At 35.7% G+C, this 21044-nt stretch overlaps 1 protein-coding gene across 1 annotated transcript in view; it reads left to right on the forward strand.

Moving 5' to 3' along the window:
* Positions 1-12897, forward strand: part of AQR (aquarius intron-binding spliceosomal factor) — a 78644-nt gene extending 65747 nt beyond the window's left edge. The window contains exons 31-35 of the mRNA XM_043919380.1: positions 1244-1414; positions 3280-3365; positions 8020-8194; positions 8878-8991; positions 12224-12897. Of these exons, the coding sequence (XP_043775315.1) occupies positions 1244-1414; positions 3280-3365; positions 8020-8194; positions 8878-8991; positions 12224-12535 (858 nt within the window). The 3' untranslated portion in view covers positions 12536-12897. The remainder of the gene's footprint in view (positions 1-1243; positions 1415-3279; positions 3366-8019; positions 8195-8877; positions 8992-12223) is intronic.
* Positions 12898-21044: the final 8147 nt, after the last annotated feature.

The raw sequence follows: 21044 nt of genomic DNA on the forward strand, positions 1-21044 counted from the left end.
ACTTTTAAGTTCATTTTGTATTTTCCTGGCTTACCTACTATCTGAATTAGTATTACTGAACCATTTAGCCAGCCACTGAATAAAGGAAAGTTAGGTTTCCACCTCAGAGACAGCACACACTTTCCTATTTCAAATGGATTAAAGATATATATACCAAAGAAAAGAAACAGTAAACATACTAGAAAGAAGAAAGTATTGATGAATATATAATATTGGGATTAGAAAGGTTTTTTAAGCTTACAAAATCCAAAATCATAAAGAAAAATACTGATTTGAGAACAGAGTTTATTTTCATCATTTAACAGGCAAGAATTAACAGCCAATAGAAAAATACAATAAGGACAATAATGTACAGTTCACAAAGATACATGTTATCGCGAGTATAAATCACTGGATCATATTTTCACCTCTGTTGGGTTAGGTTTGGGAAATTCTATACTCATGCAATACTAGTAGGAAAGTTATTTGGTGGACATATTGTTAGTACTTATTAAAAGCAATATTGTTACTTCTATGAATTTATGCTTTAAAAAATAGACAAACTTGCAAAGACTTATATGGTAAAATGTTCATCACATCTTTTACTGCAAATTATTTTTGAAAAGAAAAACAACCTAAATGTTACCAATAGGGATTAATTACACTTTTACCTATTCCATATAATACTGAATAGCCACCAAGAATAATATTATAACTTGGTTTACTGACAAGGAGAATTATGCTATACTAGTGAAAAAATCAGATTTCAAAGTGTATCTATAGTATCCCACTTTGTTTTTTAAAAACAAGACATACATATAGAAATTCGGACAGATAATTACCACATTATGCTATTTTCATGTATCATTGTTAATTTAGGGTTAGTTAATTGCTCAGTTTTATGAGAGGTATTCACTTGTCCAAGATAGTAACTTGTCACTTCTTGAGGTGTGATAAATGAGCAAATTGTCCTAGTTAACTGTTTTCTCTGCACATGCTGCATACTTAAGTCACTTCAGTCATGTCCAGCTCTTTATGATACTCTGGACTGCCAGGCTCCTCTGTCCAGGGGATTCTTCAGGCAAGATTACCGGCGTGGGTTGCCCGGCCCCCCTCCAGGCGATCTTCCCAGCCCAGGGATCAAACACGCACCTCTTAGGCCTCCTGTATTGTCAAGCAGATTCCTTACCACTAGCCTGGAAAGCCCTGATTTTTCTCTATAAAGGGAAACAAATGCACAATCTGATTGATGTTTTCATTACAGAATCTTGGAGAGGCAGAATACGTAGTGGCACTTTTTATGTACATGTGCTTACTCGGCTACCCTGCTGACAAGATCAGCATTCTGACAACGTATAATGGGCAAAAACATCTTATTCGTGACATCATCAACAGACGATGCGGAAGCAATCCATTGATTGGAAGACCCAATAAGGTAATTTTATAATATGTTCTCTTATTCATGTTGTTGGCAAGATAGAAAGATTTATATTTATTTTGAGTTATATTGTTCTACTTTGCTATCTCCTTTTAAAATATGTGAGGAAATGAAATAAAAAGAACTCTGTAAGTTATGCTGTGACACTTCTGACAGTGTTATTGATTTACTGTGAATGTCTGTCTCACCTTTCACAGTGAAGATTTTTATTGATAGTAGCCAGAAATAACTGTTTCTAAAACTTTTTGTTGGTAAATGATATCTAATTATATATTTCCTTTACAATAGAAATAGAAATTGTAGCATTTTTTATCTTGTTTTACAAAGGTATAATTCACACTGCTTCTTAGTGTGTGTGTCTCTGTGTGCGTGTATACACACATAGGAAAGTGTTTTTCTTGGGGTTAAAGGAAAATCAAGTATATTCAGACCCTAGGGGTTTTTTTATTACTTTTTTTGTTTTTTATGTGACATGATAGTGATATCAAATAAAAATGAAGATCCTTGATTTTATCAGTAAAAGTTTGAAAAATTAGAATAACAAAACATAAATATAGTATTAATAATGAGGAAATTAGGACTTTGGTTGTGAACATAGCTGTATAAAGCTTTTTCATCTTTCCTTGGAAATCATCCACAAGTAAGAGGAAAATGGGAGTGGGAGAAAACAAATTACACCTTTAGTGAGATGACATACGACTAAGATCAAGAAGAAAATGTAGGGAGAAGAGAATTTAGGGGATCAGTCTTGAAAGTGACAGCAAAAACACACTTTCTGAAAGTGAGTGGCATACTTTGAAGTCTAAGAGCCACATTCCTACCCAACAGTGGATGTGGGTATTGGGGTGAGCAGAAGCCTTTCAGGTCCCAGATTTGTTCAAAGGAAACTACAGGTGAACAATATCTGGGGGAAGAAAAGACTGTCTCTGTAGTAGCAGTGAAAGAGAGGACCATCTGTTGTGAAAATCACTGAGCCTTTAGGAAACAGTTCTGCTCACCCCAGCCTATCTTCTTTGTTAATACATAACTCATCTAAGAAACCCACTTAATCAGTGGTGAAATAGAGAGGGAAGGGAAACTAGCACAAGCTTAATGTATAAATGAGGGAAAGAGCTTCAGAACACACTAATTGATAAGGTAACGTACTCCAGAAAGCATGTTGGCCTAGAACAGATGGAAATTTTGAATGCATATTTGGGTATGAATTTTAAAATGCTTAATGAAGTAGCCACTTCTGTAAGGGAAGGCTACAAAACAAAGAAATTGAAGAACCCAGGAAGAGATAAAATGAGAACTAGCAGAAAGGTAAACAAAATCAAAGAGATGGAGACAAAAGGAATGGGGAGGAACAGACATTGTGGAACTTTCCATAAGGGATATAGAGAGTGAAAATGAGAAACGAATAACTTTGAAATATAAAAAGTTTAGAAATATAAGAATCTCTATCTGTCCTTTTACTTATAAATAACAAAAAAACTTCATAAGGAAAGGTACTCTCTCTTGTATCAAGAAGGTAAAAAGGACACTAGGTATATGATTAACAAAGATGGTCCCTGGTTTCATGGGCTGAGTAGCCTAGTAGAGGGAAGACTATTAATACCACAGATAGTTACTTCGTTATCCACAGAGTTAAAGATGAGTGCTGTAAGTGTGAGTAACATAGGGACATAGCCTCATCTGGTTACCATGGTTTATTTCATAGGGTTCATTTACTTGTTCTTTCAGTTCCAACTATATAGTTATGTTCTTTTGGGATTGATTATTTTAAGGATAAGATTTTTATTTCTAGCATATCATTTTAATGATCTCTCAAGAGTTTTTGCTTTCGAAAATATACCACATTCCCCTTTTTTTCCTCCCAGGTGACAACTGTTGACAGATTTCAAGGTCAACAGAACGACTACATTCTTCTGTCTCTAGTACGAACCAGGGCAGTGGGCCATCTGAGGTATGCAAGGAAGCATTTTCTTAATAGTGTTGAATCTCACTATCTGCTTCAATTTTGAGCTTTCATATCTAAGTGGTTTTCAGGTTTAGAGTATAGTTAATTGTTATAGCAACTTTTGGTGCTTTTTGTTGGAATGTAACGGTATCATATTCTTTGTGTAATCATTGCCATTGCTTCTCAATTTTTTGAATCTTAAATATTTTAGTCATTTTAACTTTTTTTCTCTTTAGGAACATTCAGAGATAGCATTTGATCATAAAATGTTATAAACACACACATATATGTGTATATATATGTATCCTATATCTGTTTGAAATTTAATGTAAGAAATTCAAGGAGGTAAAGTGGTAAAAAGTCTCTTAAGTAAATTTTTCATTGCACGGGATTTCTGACTTTACCCGACACAGTCTTTTAGCTTAGTGTTAGAGAGGATAAAGGAACCATTTGTTCTCTCAGGATTAAGAATTGTCAAAACAAACAGTAACCTATTTTTATCATTTATTGTGATGTATTTATGTGCTAGAGATTTTGTGGGAATAATATCTCCTTATTACAAGGCAGCCATTTAGTTTTATATAAACCTTCATCTCATATGACTTACTAGCAAAACTGTTAGGAGAGTTCATTTTATTATTTTACTTAGTGGATATAAAAAGAAAATTCTGCATGCTCTCTTAATGTTGTCATTAAGTCAAGATCTATTTGGTATTTAACCCAGAGTGATCAGGTTCCACTAAGCCAATAACGTTTATGTAGGAGTAAACAAAGATGTAATGTTTCAAGAAGTAATTTCAAGACTATAGCATTCTAAAATGCAGTTTATTTTTACTTAAGTGTCAAACGTGTTTTTAGAGACTAACTTTTCTAAAAAGCAGTTCCATTTCCACATTGAAATTTATAGCTGCTGCTAAATAGGGCATCATTATGATTTACCTAATTAAAATATCTTATCCATGCTCACAGTATGAATACGAGAATACTGCTTCCTCCTCTCCCCACCTTTCCTCTTACTCTGTAGTTCTTTTGTCTTTGTCACATTCCCATGACTTTATTTCTACGCTGTTCTTTACCTGACTTTTCTGAAAACTCAACTAAATAAAGAGAAAGATGATGATAATAAAATGCTTATAAATGAGGACTTAAAAAAGAACCTGATTTCATTATCATCTCACATATCCAGCTTTTCTTTATCCAAATAAATTTATCTTCTTTATATTTGCCAAACTTTTGTTTTGGAAGTTCAGCTTCTTTGGTGGCTGCTGGTGATAGTGATGGTAGTTTTATTAAAGCACAGAGGGGGGAAAAACTTAGTTTACCAATTACCTGTAATTCAACTATCCAGATAGTTTATGTATCTTAGTGAGAATTTTATCAAGCTCCTCATAGAATTTTTTGATTTGTAGATGCAATCTTTCATGTCTTTGTTTTTCTAAGAAGCAGTGAAATATTTTGTCTTTCAAATTTCAAGATACCAAGGAAATCTTCCATCTTCCATATTTTTCTTTTTAGTAGCATCTTTATTGAGATATAATACATATGCTGTAAAATCCAGTGTGTAAATAAACTGTATTTTTAAGTGTATGATTCAATGACTTTTTGTGTACAAATAAACTGTATTTTAAGTGTACAGGTCAATGATTTTTTAGTATATTCATAGAGTTATACAACTATATTCACAATTTTAGAACATTTTCTAAAATAGCAAGAGACCCTATACCTGTCAGCAGTTATTCCCTTCCTCTTCCCCTCAAGTCCTTGGCAACCACTGTTCCACTTTGCCTATAGATTTGCCTGTTCTGGACACTTCATGTAAATGATGTTACTTAACATAACGTGTTCAGGATTCATCCATGTTGTAGCATGTGTCAGTACTTCATTCCTTTTAATTGCTAAATAACATTTTGTTTGTGAATATTTTACTTTCTGTTTACCCATTCATCAGTTGATGGACACCAGGGTGGTTTCCACTTTGTGACTGTTTGGACTGCTGTGAACATGCATGTACAAGTTATTGTGAGAAAGTATGTTTTCCTTTCTCTTGGTTGTAGACCTAGGAGTAGAATTGCTGGGTCTCGTGGTAACTCTGTCTAGTGACTTAAGAGACTCCTAAGCAGTTTTCCCAAGTGCCTGCCATATTTCTTTTACCCATCCAGGATAGACTAAGCAGGTGATTGTGTAGGAGCCACACCATTCAGCTTTGGTTCCAGAGACCTGCTTTAGGACACTGTGGAGCTGTTCAGAAGCTAGACTAGTAAGACATTTCTGGTCCCTTTTCCAGCATTCATTGTTCTTGTCCCTACTGACTTGAATAGCCCAGCTACAAATAGAAATGCTTGTGACTCTTTTCAGAGCAAGTCAGTGAAACTGCCCCCAGCCATCCTCTGGAGATCATGAAAGAAGGTAGTAGTTCCCTTTGCCCTAGTTTCAAGATACAGCTCCAAGGAACCCTATCTCTTCATGCTGCCACCCTGTACTTTTTTTGCCTGGTAGTTTGTTATGTTTGTGGTGTTTGATCATTCATTTAACAGATATTCTCAGACCCTTCTATTATTTGGCAGTAGGCTAGGTTCTTGATATATAGTGGTAAATCTAGCATTCATTATCTCTGCCCCCATGAAGCTTAGAATCCAGTGGGGGAGACATTAAATCTGTCTTTGGGAAATACCTACATTTGATTCTGCAGAAGATTTTAGTCTGTACAGTGGAGATGAGCTTAGTAGAGCCACTCAAGTGCTCTGCAGTACAGGGGACTAGAAGGAAGAGTTCCTCAGAGGAACAGGTTTGTTGTCACTGCAGTAGCGCTGTGGCTATGCTCCGCCTAGAGACGGAGCCTTCTGGATGAGAAGAGAAGAAAAGAACTGAATAAAGTTTTAATACTTATCTGAGAGCTCATGCTGAGTATTTCTAGCATTGTACCTCTAGTTACTAGTTTTGGAACCATCCACCTATGGCATGACCCCTCGGGCCTCTAAGGAAGGTGGAGGAAGTGAAAAATAATTTGACTTGCAGTAACCTAAAGAAAACATTTCCTTCAAGAATCCAGTGTGTCACAAATGTAGAAGTTCATCAGAACTACTGTAAAAGGGTATGCTTTCTCCTTCCACCTAAATGAACTTCTCTTCTTTTGGGTTGGTGGGGTATAGGGATTGTACACCCCCCAACATAACTGCTATTATATACTGATGTTGTACAGTTCCTTCTGATAAGGGAAACTAGATCCTTATCAAGGCCATAAAACACAACAGAAAATGAGACTGAATTAGAGATATTCCCCAAATATCTCACATTATGCAGAGACAAAGAAAAGCCATTTGATAAATATTTCACTTACCAATTCTCTGTCTGGTTATTATATGATCTTTGTAACATTTGGTCCCTATAACACTCTTTAACACTTTCTTTCAGGTATTAGGGATGCTTATACCAGATTTTGTTATTATTCGTAAATATCTTCTCTTTTGTAGAATACTCACAAATTTAAATAGCCATCTAATAACATCTTAGGAAAACAAACTGTCCTCCATATTGGAAACTAAAACTATATTTTCTTACAAAAAAAATTGTAACTAATGTGAAATAATGAAGTGAAATCAGGCTTACATAGCTACTCTTTTTTTTTTTCTTTTTACAGTAGATCTTTGTTGGTTATCTGTTTAAATATAGCAGTCTATACTTGTCAATCCTAAACTCCCAGTCTATCCCTCCCCACCACCCTTTTCCCCAGAGAACCAACCATGAGTTCATAATCTAAGTCTGTTTCTGTTTTGTAAATTAGTTCATTTGATTCAGGTAAATTCAGTAAAGTTTTAAGAACATATTCTTTCTAAAAGATAAAGGAAACAGCCATCATTCATCAGATACCCATCTACCTGTGTAGCTGAAGCATGCATTTTGGCATTTTTATCTCTATTTATGTGAACACTGAGACCTATTATAAACCAGGGATTGGGCATAGGTACTAGAGTAAATGCATGAATAAGACATGGTATTATTGTATCATATCATCATATTGTATTTGTTTGTATTGTAATTATTATTATTATAAATAAGTATAAAGCAGTGTGATTAGAGTTATCCAGGAAGTAAAATTTGACCTATTAACCTTGACAGAGCATGGGAATTTGGTAAGTGAAGTAGAGGAAGGGCTGGTTTGGATTGACTTAATGGTGGTGACACAGTAAATTGGTAACTAACAAGTGAACTATTATTGCTACTTAAACCTTTTTTTAACTTCTTACTTTATATTGGAGTATAGTCAATTAACAGTGTTATGATAGTTTCAGGTGGACAGCAGAGGAATTCAGCCATCCATATACACGTATCCATTCTTCCCCAAACTCCCCTCCCATCCAGGCTGCCACGTAACTTTGTATTTAAACCTTTTAAATCAGTGCATTGGTTATTTTGTGATTTCCCCCCTACTCTCTCCACTCAAAAACACTTAGAAGTTGGTAATAAAGCATTAACTTCTTACTTGGTTAACTAGTTACATAGCACTGATTAATTTAATGTTTATCCTGTTAAGTTTTTGAAAAACTTAACTCTTTATTGCTACAGCTTAACAGTAATAATTAGTAGAATGTTATAAAAGGCTGCATAAATATATTTTTAATCTTGATATATTTTAATTATTAATTTTGTTTATTTTTCAAAGGGATGTCCGTCGCTTAGTGGTCGCCATGTCTAGAGCCAGACTTGGACTTTATATCTTCGCCAGAGTATCCCTCTTCCAAAACTGTTTTGAACTAACTCCAGCTTTCAGCCAGCTCACAGCCCGCCCACTTCATTTGCATATAATTCCAACAGAACCTTTCCCAACCAGTAGAAAGGTAAGACTTTCTTCATTGTGTGGGGCAGCATTTCTTACAGGTGACTCTATTGTTTGAGAGTACCACATAGGTCATCTGATATCTGGTTTAGAGTGCTCCTTACACTAAGGAACTGAATTAGATCTTCTATGTAAAAATAATACCACCAGCTATCATAATAAGGAAATCCTTATTGGACTCTAACTTTTACATCTTAATGTCCTCTTACTGTTCTTATGTCCTCCAAACCCTAACAGTGTTCATACATAAGTTGGAGACATGAACTTCTATTGAAGTGTTATCTTTCAGTGTTTTTCACTATATACTTAACTTTCTTTTTCTGTTTTTTAAAATTTATTTTACGGAAGTATAGTTGATTAAAATGTTGTGTTAGTTTGTGGTGTACAGCAGAGTGATTGAGATATACATATATATACATTCTTCATACTTTTTTCCATTATGGTTCATCATGGGATATTAAATATAGTTCCCTATGCTATACAGTATGTTGTTTATCCATTCAATATATAATAGTTTGCATCTGCTAATCCCAAACTCCCAGTCCATACCTCCCTCACCCACTCCCTTGACAACCACAAGTGTGTTTTCTGTGTCTGTTTCTTTCATAGATAAGTTCATATGTGTTGTATTTTAGATTCTACATATAAGGGATTGTACTTAACTTTCTTTTGGCCTTCTTCTAGAATGGAGAGAGACCATCCCATGAAGTACAGATAATAAAGAATATGCCCCAGATGGCAAACTTTGTATACAACATGTATATGCATTTGATACAGACCACACATCATTATCATCAGGTGAGTTTTCTCAGAATTGACTTATTGTTCTTGCTGTAGAATCTTCTCTGTTGGCAAATAAATCTTTAAAGTACTCGATTATTCCTTGTGAGACACCAGCTAAACCAAAGTAGATTACTATTCATATAACATCCATATTTTAAAAACATCTTTTATAGATATAATCTGGCATATAATAAATTCCACATATCTGAAGTATACAGTATGATATGTTCTGGTATTTGTATGTACCCATGACTATAATCGAGATAATGAACATATACGTTATTCCCCCCCAAAGTTTTCCATGTACACCTGGATAATCCCTCTCATCCCTCACCAGTTCCTATTTCACCTTCTCCAGGAAACTGAGGATCTAATTTCTGTCACAATAATTAGTCACCATATTTTAGATGTTTATGTAAATAGACTCAAACAACATGTACTCTTTTTCCCCTACCTGTTATTGCTCAGCATTATTTTAATATTCATTTGTACTTCAGAATGTATCAGTAGTCCTTTTCCTTTTATTGTTGAATAATCCATTATACAGATGTACTAAGTTTACCCATTCATCATTGATGGACATTTGGGTTTGCCTCCAATATTGACTCTTACAAATAAAACTACTGTGAACATTCTTCTACAAGTCTTTGTACCCTCTCTTTGGTAAATTTCTAGGAGTGGAATGGTTGGGTAGTATGGGAAGTATGTATTCAACGTTTTTTTAAGAAACTGCCCACCTGTCTTACAAAGTTGTTGTCGTTGGTCAGTTGCTGAGTCGTATCCATCTCTGCAACACTGTAGACTGCAGCTCGCCAGGCTTCCCTGTCCTTCACTGTCTTCTGGAGTTTGCTCAAACTCATGTCTATTGAGTCACTGATGCCATGCAACCATCTCATCCTCTGTCACCCTATTCTCCTCATGCCCTCAGTCTTCCCTAGCATCAGGATCTTTTCCAATGAGTGGCTCTTCGCATCAGGTGGCCAAAGTATTGGAGCTTCAGCATCAGAACTGCCAGTGAACATTCAGGGTTGATTTCCTTTAGAATTGACTGGTTTGATCTCCTTGCTATCCAAGGGACTCTCAAGAGTCTTCTGTAGCACCACAGTTCAATTCTTTGGCACTCAACCTTCTTCATGGTCCAACTCTCACATCTGTACATGACTACTGGAAAAACCATAGCTTCTACTATAGTCTTACAAAATTGTACCATTTTATATTCCCACCTGTAATGTGTGAGTGCTCACATATACTTATGCTTGATCTTTTTTATTTTAGCATTCCAGTAGGTATGTAGTGGTCTCATTGTGGTTTTAATTGGCGTTTCTCTAATAACTATTGATGGACATCTTTTCATGTGGTTATTTGCCTTCTGTATATCTTCTGTGAGGATGTTTAGATCTCTCACTCTTTTGGGTTGTTTTATTATTAATGAGTTTTGAGAGTTTTAAATCTTAATCTGACTACAAGTTCCTCATCAGATGTTTGTTTTTACAAATATTTCCTAGTCTGTGACTTTTTTTTTTTTCATTTTTAGGTGTCTTTCAAGTCCCAGTGTATCAAGTTGTTTCTTTGTGATTCATGCTTTTTATGTCCTAAAAGCATTTAGCATTACCATTACCCAAAGTTATGGTTTTATTCCAATGTTTCATTCTAGAAGTTTTATAGCTTTTTTTTTTAATAAGTATGATACATTGTGAGTTAATTTTTTTATTTGGTGCAATGGTTGAATTTTGCTCATTTGCATGTGAATATCCAGTTGTTTCAGCACCATTTCCTGAAGAGGCTGTTTTTTCCCTCTGTTGACCTGACTTATGTTTTTATTTTTTTTAGATTAAAAAAGCAATTTTTCAAATTGAGATCTAATTGACACATAATTTTATATTAGTTTCAGGTGTATAAAATAATGATTTGATAATTCTATATATTGCATAACAATCACCACAATAAATCTAGTTAATATCCTTTGCCACACAAAGTTACACATTTTTTTTCCTAATGTTGAGAACTTTTAAGATCTTACCTTGTGGTCTTAGTAAAAAAAACCCATTGACTGTGTATGTGAGAGTCTTATTTTTGGGCTTTCTGTCTTGCTCTGTTGATCTTTATATCTTTCCTTTTGCCATTACACTATCTTTCTTAGAGTTTCTTTATAGTAAATATTGAAATTAGATAATGTGAGTCCTGAAAATTCCCTTGGTCGTCCGGTGGTTAGGAAGGACCCCACGCTTTCACTGCCAAGGGCACAGGTTCAATCGCTGGTCAGGGAACTAAGATATTGCATGCCACACTTTACAGCCAAAATGATAATAATAATAATGTGACTCCTTCAGCTTTGTTGTTCTTTTTCAAAATGTTTTGGCCTATTCTAGTTCCTTTGCTTTTCTCTTTACATTTTAGGATCAGCCTATCTCTTTCAATCCCTAGAAAAAAGCATGCTGAGGTTTTAATTAGGATTTTTGAGTGTTATTGCTTAGGATCAATTTGGGAGAAATTAACGTAACAGTATTGAGTCTTCCTGTCCATGAGTATGATGCCCCTCTCCACTATATTTAGGTCTTCTTTGAATCCCCTCATCAGTGTTTGGCAGCTTTCTGCCTACAGCCTTCATGCATATGTTAGTTTTATCGCTAAGTATTTCACATTTTGTGCTGCCATTGTGAATACTGCTTTAATTTTTTTTTCAGTTTCCAACAAGAGAAACAAAATTACTAAAGAGAGAAGCCAAGCCTTAGCTCCAGAAAGGGCGGCCGGGTGTTCAGGGCCGCTCCAGTGCTCTGGTTAAGTGGGGCAGAAGCCCTGTGCCTGCTGCTCGCCCCCTGCCTGTCTCAAGGCGTGGATCCTCCTCACCCTCACAGCGCTCCTTGATTGAAGTCGGCCCTTTCTTGAGCTGGTGTGCCAGTCAGTCCTAATCAGCCACTCTTTTCCAGTGTTTGTAATAAGTTCCTTCATGAAAAAATTTAATAGCTTTTGATATTGGTTTTTCTCCCCAGAGATTTAATACATATTCTCATCTTCTTATCTGATATCTGTGTAAGCATATTCCATGGAATCGGCAAAACCTAGGCCATTATCATCAGAATTGTTACCTCTGCAATATAAAACAGCCCTCAGTGTTTTGGAGCTTTCTAGAGTGACAGTATGTTTAGAAAGATAATGCAAGAGCCTAACTTTATAAGCCAGGTGGTTTTCTTTTCTTTTTTTTTTTTTTGATTCATTAATGTTTTCCCTGTTTTTTTTTCTTCATCAGACTTTATTACAGCTACCACCTGCTATGGTAGAAGAAAGTGAGGAAGTTCAAAGTCAGGAAACAGAGTTGGAAACAGAAGAAGAGGCCATGCCTGCTCAAGCTGACACTGTACCTGATGAAACAACAGATGCCAGCTCCAGTCAGGAAACCTCAGCCTCTGAGACTGAAACCACCCCCAATCAGACAGGAGCCAGCTCCAGTCCAGAGGCTACCCCTGCTGACTCTGAGATCACTGGGACAGGACCGGTAACTGTACCAGCGGAGAATAACACCACTCATGATGTCACATCCATCCCCAGAGAAACCAAGTAGCCAAGCTGTAGCCCTTCTTAGAGAGGACATTTCATTAACAAAGTCATAGGTAAAGTTACTTCTTGTATTTTATATATGCTTCTGCCATTATAATGGCACTAGTTAATATTAGTCCTTATTTTTGTTAGCTGATTGTCAATGTTTGTCTTCTTGGATATATTAAAAAAGAATGTATGTGTGTGAACAACTCCAATTTTATTTGTTCAATCAGAAAAGTAAATAACCATTCCTTTGCTATTTTGATCATTAACTATGTCTGTAATCATACCCACATTAAAAGAATTTTGTATGGAATAATAGTTCACGTTTTTAGTGAACATCTCTTAAAAAAAAGGATAAAATATACTGGAATTAACCATAAATGACCTTAAGCAAGTGTCCAAATTGGGGAGGAAATCATTTCTTCTATCATAGTGTGAGATGCTCAGGTCATGTTTCTTTCTGTCCTTCATTTCTTTGCTGTCTTCCTTGATGGAAAGGCATTAACACCATAGGATATAGGTTACTCCAGTCCATCAAAAAGGACATGCATTTCCTTCCCTCAGATCTCAGAATGTATTAGAATCACCTAGAATGTCTATTTATTCTTGAGGCTGCTCCAGATCTAATGAATCAGAGTCTCAGGGTTAGAGCCCAGGAGCCTGCATTTTTGTGTTTACAGGTGCTACACCATTAACATTTGAATTGCTGACTGAATGGCATTGGACTAGTCTGGTGAGGCTGAGCCAAAATTCGTCATTCAGCTAAGCAAGAAGAACCTGGCAAATCCATCTGGACAGAAGCCAAGGTCCAGGGTCCAGGCAGTGAAAATCAGTGAACTTAATTAACTCCTATATTCATGATGGATTTCTCCCAACACAGAGGTTCTGAGTTTTCTGTCTTGTTTAGTTCTCTTGATAGATAACCAGCTACAAGGAGACCTCAAGGTAAAATGTGCTTCAGATTTGGGAAAGCAACTGTACTAGGACCTTGCTACTCAAGTGTGGTTTGCAAATCAGCAGCATCAGTGTTGCACTGAAATTTGTTAGAAATGCAAAAGTTTGGGCTGTAGCCCAGGTCTACCAAATCTCAGTCCACATTACCACAAAGTCCCTTGGTGATTCATCTGCACTTTGTCGTTTGAGAAACACTGTACTGAGATTGCTATGCTGTCCTCACATGAGCCAGAGGAAGAATAGTGATTCTGTGATGATAGAATTTACAGTGAGTGTGACTTAACGTTTTCTGACAATGAACCTCTACTTACAAGGTCCCTGGGCATGGTGACCAGAGCAGAGATGAATATGTATATGTGGGGAAGGTGAAATTGCCCACTGGTTCTCTTCCCCCGCTTTCCACATCACTGGAGTGGCTAAGGGACACATTTCCCCAAAGTTCTCCTCCAGTGCATCTACCTTGAGGCCTGACCATGTCCAACAAAGCTTAGAAGAATTAAGCAGGAATTGGCACAGTGCCAGTGAAATGGTCTTGACATTTCGAAGGAATGATGAATTCGTCAGGAAATTGAACCCAAAATCAAGTCCCTGATATTTTTGAGTAACTAGTGTTTACTTAACTTTACCGGTCTATGGTGGGTATAATTTAGACTCTCATCTTGAAGCTTCCCGCAGCATCAACAATTGTGTAAAGATTGGATGGGGAAGGGAAAAATGAAAGTGATAGGATAATGAGGAGAGTGAAATGCCAAGGAAACTAAACTCAGAAACCCACCTCTGTTTGTTAGCAGAGCCAGGATGGCACCAAATGGTCTGTTACATAATTTCTCTGGGTATAAGAATTTGAAAGCAGGTGTTGTGGGCCTCACCTGGTCTGAGGACTGCTCTCAGAATTATTTTCATTTGTGAATATATAGTATCAGGCTAAGCAAGAGGGAAAGCAGCTTTACCGTATTACTGTCTTTCCTAGAAAAGATTGATTTTTCCCCTCTAGCCTTTAGAGGATATGAATCATGGTACCTAAAACCAAAATAAGCAAACTGTTGTGCTGTCTTTCCTTAAATAAACCTTTTCCCTAAGGCTGTATATCACTCTGTCTAACTCGGTGACTGAACTTTTTTATCTGCCGCCTGATTTTTATCATTAAAGAGAAAATTTTAACTGGAAGGTAAATAATTTCTTTGCCTTTGTCAAATTAAGAACGGGATGATGAAAGTGGGACTTGAATTATTTTAAATTGTTTATTCACTAGAAAGGCAAGTGAATTGCGGTTGACTATAAAATTGTGGAATTTTTAAAGGAACTTAAGAGAGCTTTTCTTATTTTAAATAATGAGAAAACTGAATCAAAGCTTCTTAACCAGGGTCACAACCATAGGAGACTGGGGTAGAATCCAGTTTATAGACTAGAGCAGTTTTTTGCTTTTTTTTTTTTTTTTAAGTCAACCACACATGAGTACTTGCTTCATAAATTTAAAAATTTTCTATTTAACTTGGAGTAACTACAGACACAGGTATTCTCACCAGGTGACCATTTCAGATTAATGTTCTCATCGCTCTACATCCTGTTTTTCATATCTGAATATGTCATAATTCTGGAGTTTATTTTTAAAAGCAAACCAAAAAGACACATGCCAAGAGAAACAGCATGAAATGAAGCAATTCAAGTATTTAGACTTTTTTCCACAAAATGCTGAGTTAAGAAAGTTCATTACCAGCAGTTGAAAATAAATACCAGCAGTTGAAAATAAATAGCTGTATTGATTTGGGCAAGTGAGTGGAAAGATCTAAATATTAGCAGTTCCCTTGAAGTTAGTGTGAGGATAAAAGATATTTTGCTAGATACTTAGAGAAATAGTACAAATGGACCATTTGTGCTCCTATTAAAAAATGAAGTTTTTTATGATCAGGAGACAGCATGATATTGTAGAACAGACTTTGAATTCATCCAGTCCTGACTTAAATTTTAGTTCGTTTGCTCATCAGCATTTGGTTTGACCTTGACGAGTATTATAACCTAAGTCCCAGTTTTGTTATCTACAAAATGGGGGAAAGATCTGTTTGTTTGTTTGTTTGTTAATAGGGTAATTCTTACGAAAATATCTGGGACCTGGCTGCTCAGTAAATACCAGTACTCACCCCTACCCCGCCCTCCATTTCCCTCCAAATCTTTGAGACAGGATATTACCAAATAATTCTTTGACTCGAGCACTTAGCTATGCTCCTATCCAGGGAGCAGGGAGGATGATGAAGAAGGCCAAACGTGGTGGCAGTTGACATTTGAGATCAAGGATCAAATTTACTGATTCAGAACCTCTAAATCAGCCCATAACAACACTGAGGAAGGTCTCTGCTGAAATTACAATATCTGGCAGATGAAGACACTAGGTATCATTGTGCATGGGATGTACTGATAACATCATTTCTGTATCCTGTATCCCCCACCCCAAGATCATCTATATTATTGCACTTATCTAGCTTGAATATGCTTTTTCCTTTTCATCTTGCAGTCACTCATATGGTGTTTTAGAGATGTTTCTTCAATTAAAATAAGATTAAACAGATTGAAAGAAAAACCAACCCTTTTGCACACGCTAGAAGAGCTGTTAAAAACAGTGCTTTGCGTTCTGTGAAAAATGCTGGGCAGTTAGCCTTTGTAATTATGAACCAGTCATGTGAATAGATGTTTAAGAATGATAACTGGAGCTGTGCTGAGCCAATGATAGAAATGAGCATGTGAGGCTGTTTTTTTCTTTTTCCATTGCTACTCTTCAGTGCCCAAGAAAGGGTTCTAATTCAGTAATATCCAAAAGCTTTGGACATTCTTGTCTTCCTTCATAGAGACAAACCCCAGCTCAGTCCTCTGGAGCTTGACTCAGAATGCAGCAGTTACTGCACAGACAGACAGCTTTATTGCTGGTTCTACCTTTTGGTTTCCATTTAACTTCACTGCCTGCTTAAACTTTTGCACTTACATATAAAGATGGCTAATCCCAGTATTTCTCAACGTATGTTACAAAAACCATTCATCTGAAAGAATACTTGGAAAAAAACATGTTCCGTGGTCAAATAAGTTTAAAGAACATAATTAATTATTATTCCCCATTTGTAGAAATGTAAAACTTACATTGTTAGATATTTCCTGCTGGAAAAAATCAAGTTAACTTTATTTAATCTAGCATTTCTCAAACTTATTTGACATTGGAACGCTTTCTTTTTCTTCTTCAAAGTAAGGCATTATAGGGAACTGGTTCTGAGGTTTGATATTTTTACAAATGCAAATGAACTTTGATTCCCCCTTAGAAAATTAGGGGGATAAGAATATACAAGCCCCAAATATGCTGCTTTCGCAAAAGGAATATTTTGAGCTGAAGGCAATTGAGAAGACGCAGATACAGGAAGTTTTCTCGGTCCTTTTGCTTCTGCCTGAAAGCAGGGCATGAATTTCCCTTTGTAAAGATGTCCGCTCTCTCCTAAACTAGGAAGAAAACACCACTTATTACTATACACAGAGATGATGCTGAAATGAGTCTGCGTAAACCTTACTAAAATAACTCACCCTTATCTTCCATTAATTTCCCCATATATTTACTTTCCCACAATTTAACACCCCTAAAAACCCGAACTCCTTTTTTTGCCTTATTTATTTTTCCATAATTTATTATCTTTTGTTAAAATGGTATATAAGCTTAGAAGCCTAATAGTCTGGGAGGAATTTTTACTTTTCTGTGCAACTCCATGGAAGTAAAGTTAAAAACATCAATTAAATTTATTTGCCATTTCTCCTATCAATTTCTTTTATTAGCTTAATTCATAGGCCCCAGTTACAGACCTAAGACGGCAGAGGAAAAGTTTTCTCTCCCCTACAAAAATAAGACTTTAATAATTGTTTTTCCACAAGTAACCAGAGGCTCAAGTAACAGCAGAAGAATCTAGAGATGAAGTGATTTGTACAAAATGTCATAATGTAATTTGTTGAGTGTCATGTGGTATTAATAGCAACATCCTGAAAATGCAGATGAGTAAAAGTTTGATCAGTGTACCATGACATTTGTTCATGTGAGCCTTCGAAGAAAAGGTCACTGAACATTTTCTGTTTACATTTTAATTTTAGGCTCCAGGATTTCACACCAACTTTTTCTCATTTTTTTACTCCGCAGTAAAAGAAGAGTCTGTATTTCCAATGTCTGTTGTTTTCTCAGTTCTCTAAATGTTTGTTTTCTTTAAAAGTTTGTTTCAAAAAGGGAGAAGATTTAACAGGGGCAATGGGGGTGGACCAGAAATAATAGAAGAAAATTTAGATAAATATAAAACATGAAAAAAATTTCCTTTCAGAAAAATGTAACAGAGAAGACCCCAAAACTTACCTTGCATCAGACATGTTGAATTCTTAGTTGATTTCCAGAGATGACTGCCCACTTCTCTCTCTCCATCTTTGACTTACATGGTACATTCACCTGAGACCTCTTCTTACAATAAATCCAAGGGCAAGAACTTCAATTGTAGCTGTGCTTGGGAGATGCCTGGTTTAATATGAATAGCTGTTTTGAGACACTGATTTTATTGACCTTTTTTTAAAAAAAAAGTCAAGAGTTCTTGATAGAAGGTGGTCATATAAAATATTATCTTTTTCTTCTCCAGTCACTCATTCATTCTGAGGGGAGTTTTCTTCTGGTGTTTAGTTCAGTTGTTCACAGTAAATGTGGTTCTGTGTTATGGTATTTTCATGACCCCCCTGCTTCTAGTAGCGCTTTCCAGTGCTGGGTTTCCTCTAATCCCAGACTTCCCCAAGAATAGTAGTGGAGCAAGAACAGACGGAGTTAATTTACATTTTATTTTGCTGGTTGACAGCTTTTCACAGAAGTGAATTAAGTTATACATAATAAACTGTTGGAAGATATCTTTGAAACTGTCTAATTCTTGCGTATTCCTAGACTGAGTCTCTACTGTGTGACCGACAACAATGCCGTAGCTCATAGATGAGAAACACCGAGGCATTGGCTGGTTTGCCTCGGACACGGTGGTTCATTTAACTGGGACAAGAACCACCATCTGATATGCAGGCAGATCCCTTACCTCACAGATGAGTAAGGCAAACCTACCAAACCTACCAAAGAGCTCCTCTCAGGGGAATTCCCTGGTAGTCCAAGGGTTAGGACTCCACATTTTCACTGCCAAGGACCTGGAGTCTGATGCCGGGTCAGGGAGCTGAGATCCCATAAGCCATGCAGTGTGGCCAGAAAAGAAAAGAATTCCTCCCAGGCTTAGAATACCAAAGAGAAGACTAGGTTGCCAGAATCAGGATAGAAAATAAGAGGTCTATAAAAAAAGATACGCTTTGATGTTTACAGTGTTTATACTTAAGGGTGAAAGCCAAATTAATACTTGTTTTGGGTTGAAAAAAGTATGAGAAACATATAATGTGTAGGGACTATAGTAAGTAATGTTTAATTGTCAAAATGTTAGTTAATTATCCTAAAGCTATTTTTTATTTTTAAGCAAAGCCAAAGGAGGTTAAATAGCAATTTTGAAAGAATGTAACAAATGATAAGGGAAAAGTTAAAATGTACCAAGACCTGCACTTTCAGTTACTATTATAGGCATACCTCAGAGATACTCTGTGTGTGTTCCAAACCACTACAGTATGTTGAATATTACAATAAAATGAGTCACACTTAATATTTCAGTTCCCTAGTACATATAAAAGTTGTTTACACTAAAATGTAGTCTATTAAGTATGCTAAATAGCATTATGTCTAATAAGATGTACACACCTTCGTTTAATGTTACAAAAAAAGAATCTCTAACCATCATCTTAACATTTAGCGAGTCATAATCTTTTTGCAGTAATAACATGCAGGATCACAGATCACCATTATAAATGTAACAATAATGAAAATAGTATGAAATATTATGACAGTTACTAAAATGTAGCACAGAGACACAAAGTGAGCAAATGCTGTTGGAAAAGTGACAGTAATGGACGCCACAAACCTTCAATTTGTTAAAAAGTAGGATCCATAAAAATGTTGTATCCTCGGTGCACTGTTCTATGGTCTTTGTCACAAATCAAATACTTGTATATGTGTGGGTCTGTTTCTGAAAGTTTCATTGGTTTATTTTTCTTTTCTTGTTGCCAGCATTTCACTGGTTTAATTACTGCAGCTCTATGTTAAATCTTGACATCTGGTTGTGTATTCTCCCTTAGCTAATATTCAAGATACTGGCCACTCTTTAGTAATCTATTTTATAGATAGTATATATATTTATGTCGATTCCAATCTCCCAATTGAAAATCCATAAAAGAGGGGATTATATATATATATACACATACATATATATGTATATTATATATATATGGCTGATTCACTCAGCATACAACAGAAAGTAACCCAACATTGTAAAGCAATAATATGCCAATAAAAAAATTTTTTTAGGATATTGACTACTCTTAATCTCTGTATACACTTTAGAATCATTTTGTCAATTCTAAAAAAAAAAAAAAAAACTTGCTTGAATTTTTTTGGGGATTGCATTGATTCTATAGACCAATTTGGAGGAAAGCTGACATCTTTATCATCTAGGAATGTGTCATCTCTTTCCATTTACTTAAGCCTTCTTTAATCTCACTAATGTTTTGTAAGTTTTCTAGATTAAGGTTTTGGCCATCTTTTGTTACATTTATACTATAAATGGTACTTTAAAACCTACGTTTTATCATTATGTTTTGTCATTGTTTGTTACTGGTATATAGAAATACAGTTTATTTCTTGTATGTTGACCTGATATGTAACAATCTTGTTGGATTCACTTATTTCTTATACTTTGACTGTAGATTATTTTGAATTATCTACATGTATAATTACATCACCTATATAAATAATGGTAGTTTTATTTCTTCTTTAATCATTGTACTTCTTATTTCCCTTTTAATCTCTGTGCCTTATTGACCTATTGAAGACTTCCAGTATAGTGTTGAATGGAAGCAGTCAAAGTGAGTATCTGTGTCTCCTCCCAGTCTTAGAAACAAAGCTTTCAGTATTTAACCATTAAGTATAGTGTTTGCCACAGTTCTTTGTAACACTCAGATTTTAATAGTTTCCTTCTATCCCTAGTTTACCAAGTATTTTTCTTCTTAATATGAACAGATGTTGAAATCTCACAAATACTTTTTCTGTATCCATCAACATGATTATGTGCTTTTTCTCCTTTATTGGATTAATGTGGTGAATTGCACTGGTTTATTTTTCTATTGATTTTTTTTTTCTTCAGGTCATGGGCCAAAATTACTATTCTTCAGGTGCTTGATAACTTTAGTTGAATACTAGAAATTACAAATGCTGTGTTTTTTAATGTTTAGGTTTTGTTGTCTTTCTGTAAAGACTGTTGAAGTCTGTTTTAGCAGGCAGTTAATTGTGGGTATTAGGTTGATTTTTGTTTTTTGTTTTGTTTGGTTTTGGTTTTGGGGGGTGGGGCACAATACATGGCCTGCAGGATCTCAGTTACCTGACGAAGGATCGAACCCTCACCCCCAGCAGTGGAAGTGTGGAGTCTTAACCACTGGTCCATCAGGGA

Source organism: Cervus elaphus, chromosome 12 (genome assembly GCF_910594005.1).
Source record: "Cervus elaphus chromosome 12, mCerEla1.1, whole genome shotgun sequence".
Lineage (NCBI taxonomy): Eukaryota > Metazoa > Chordata > Mammalia > Artiodactyla > Cervidae > Cervus > Cervus elaphus.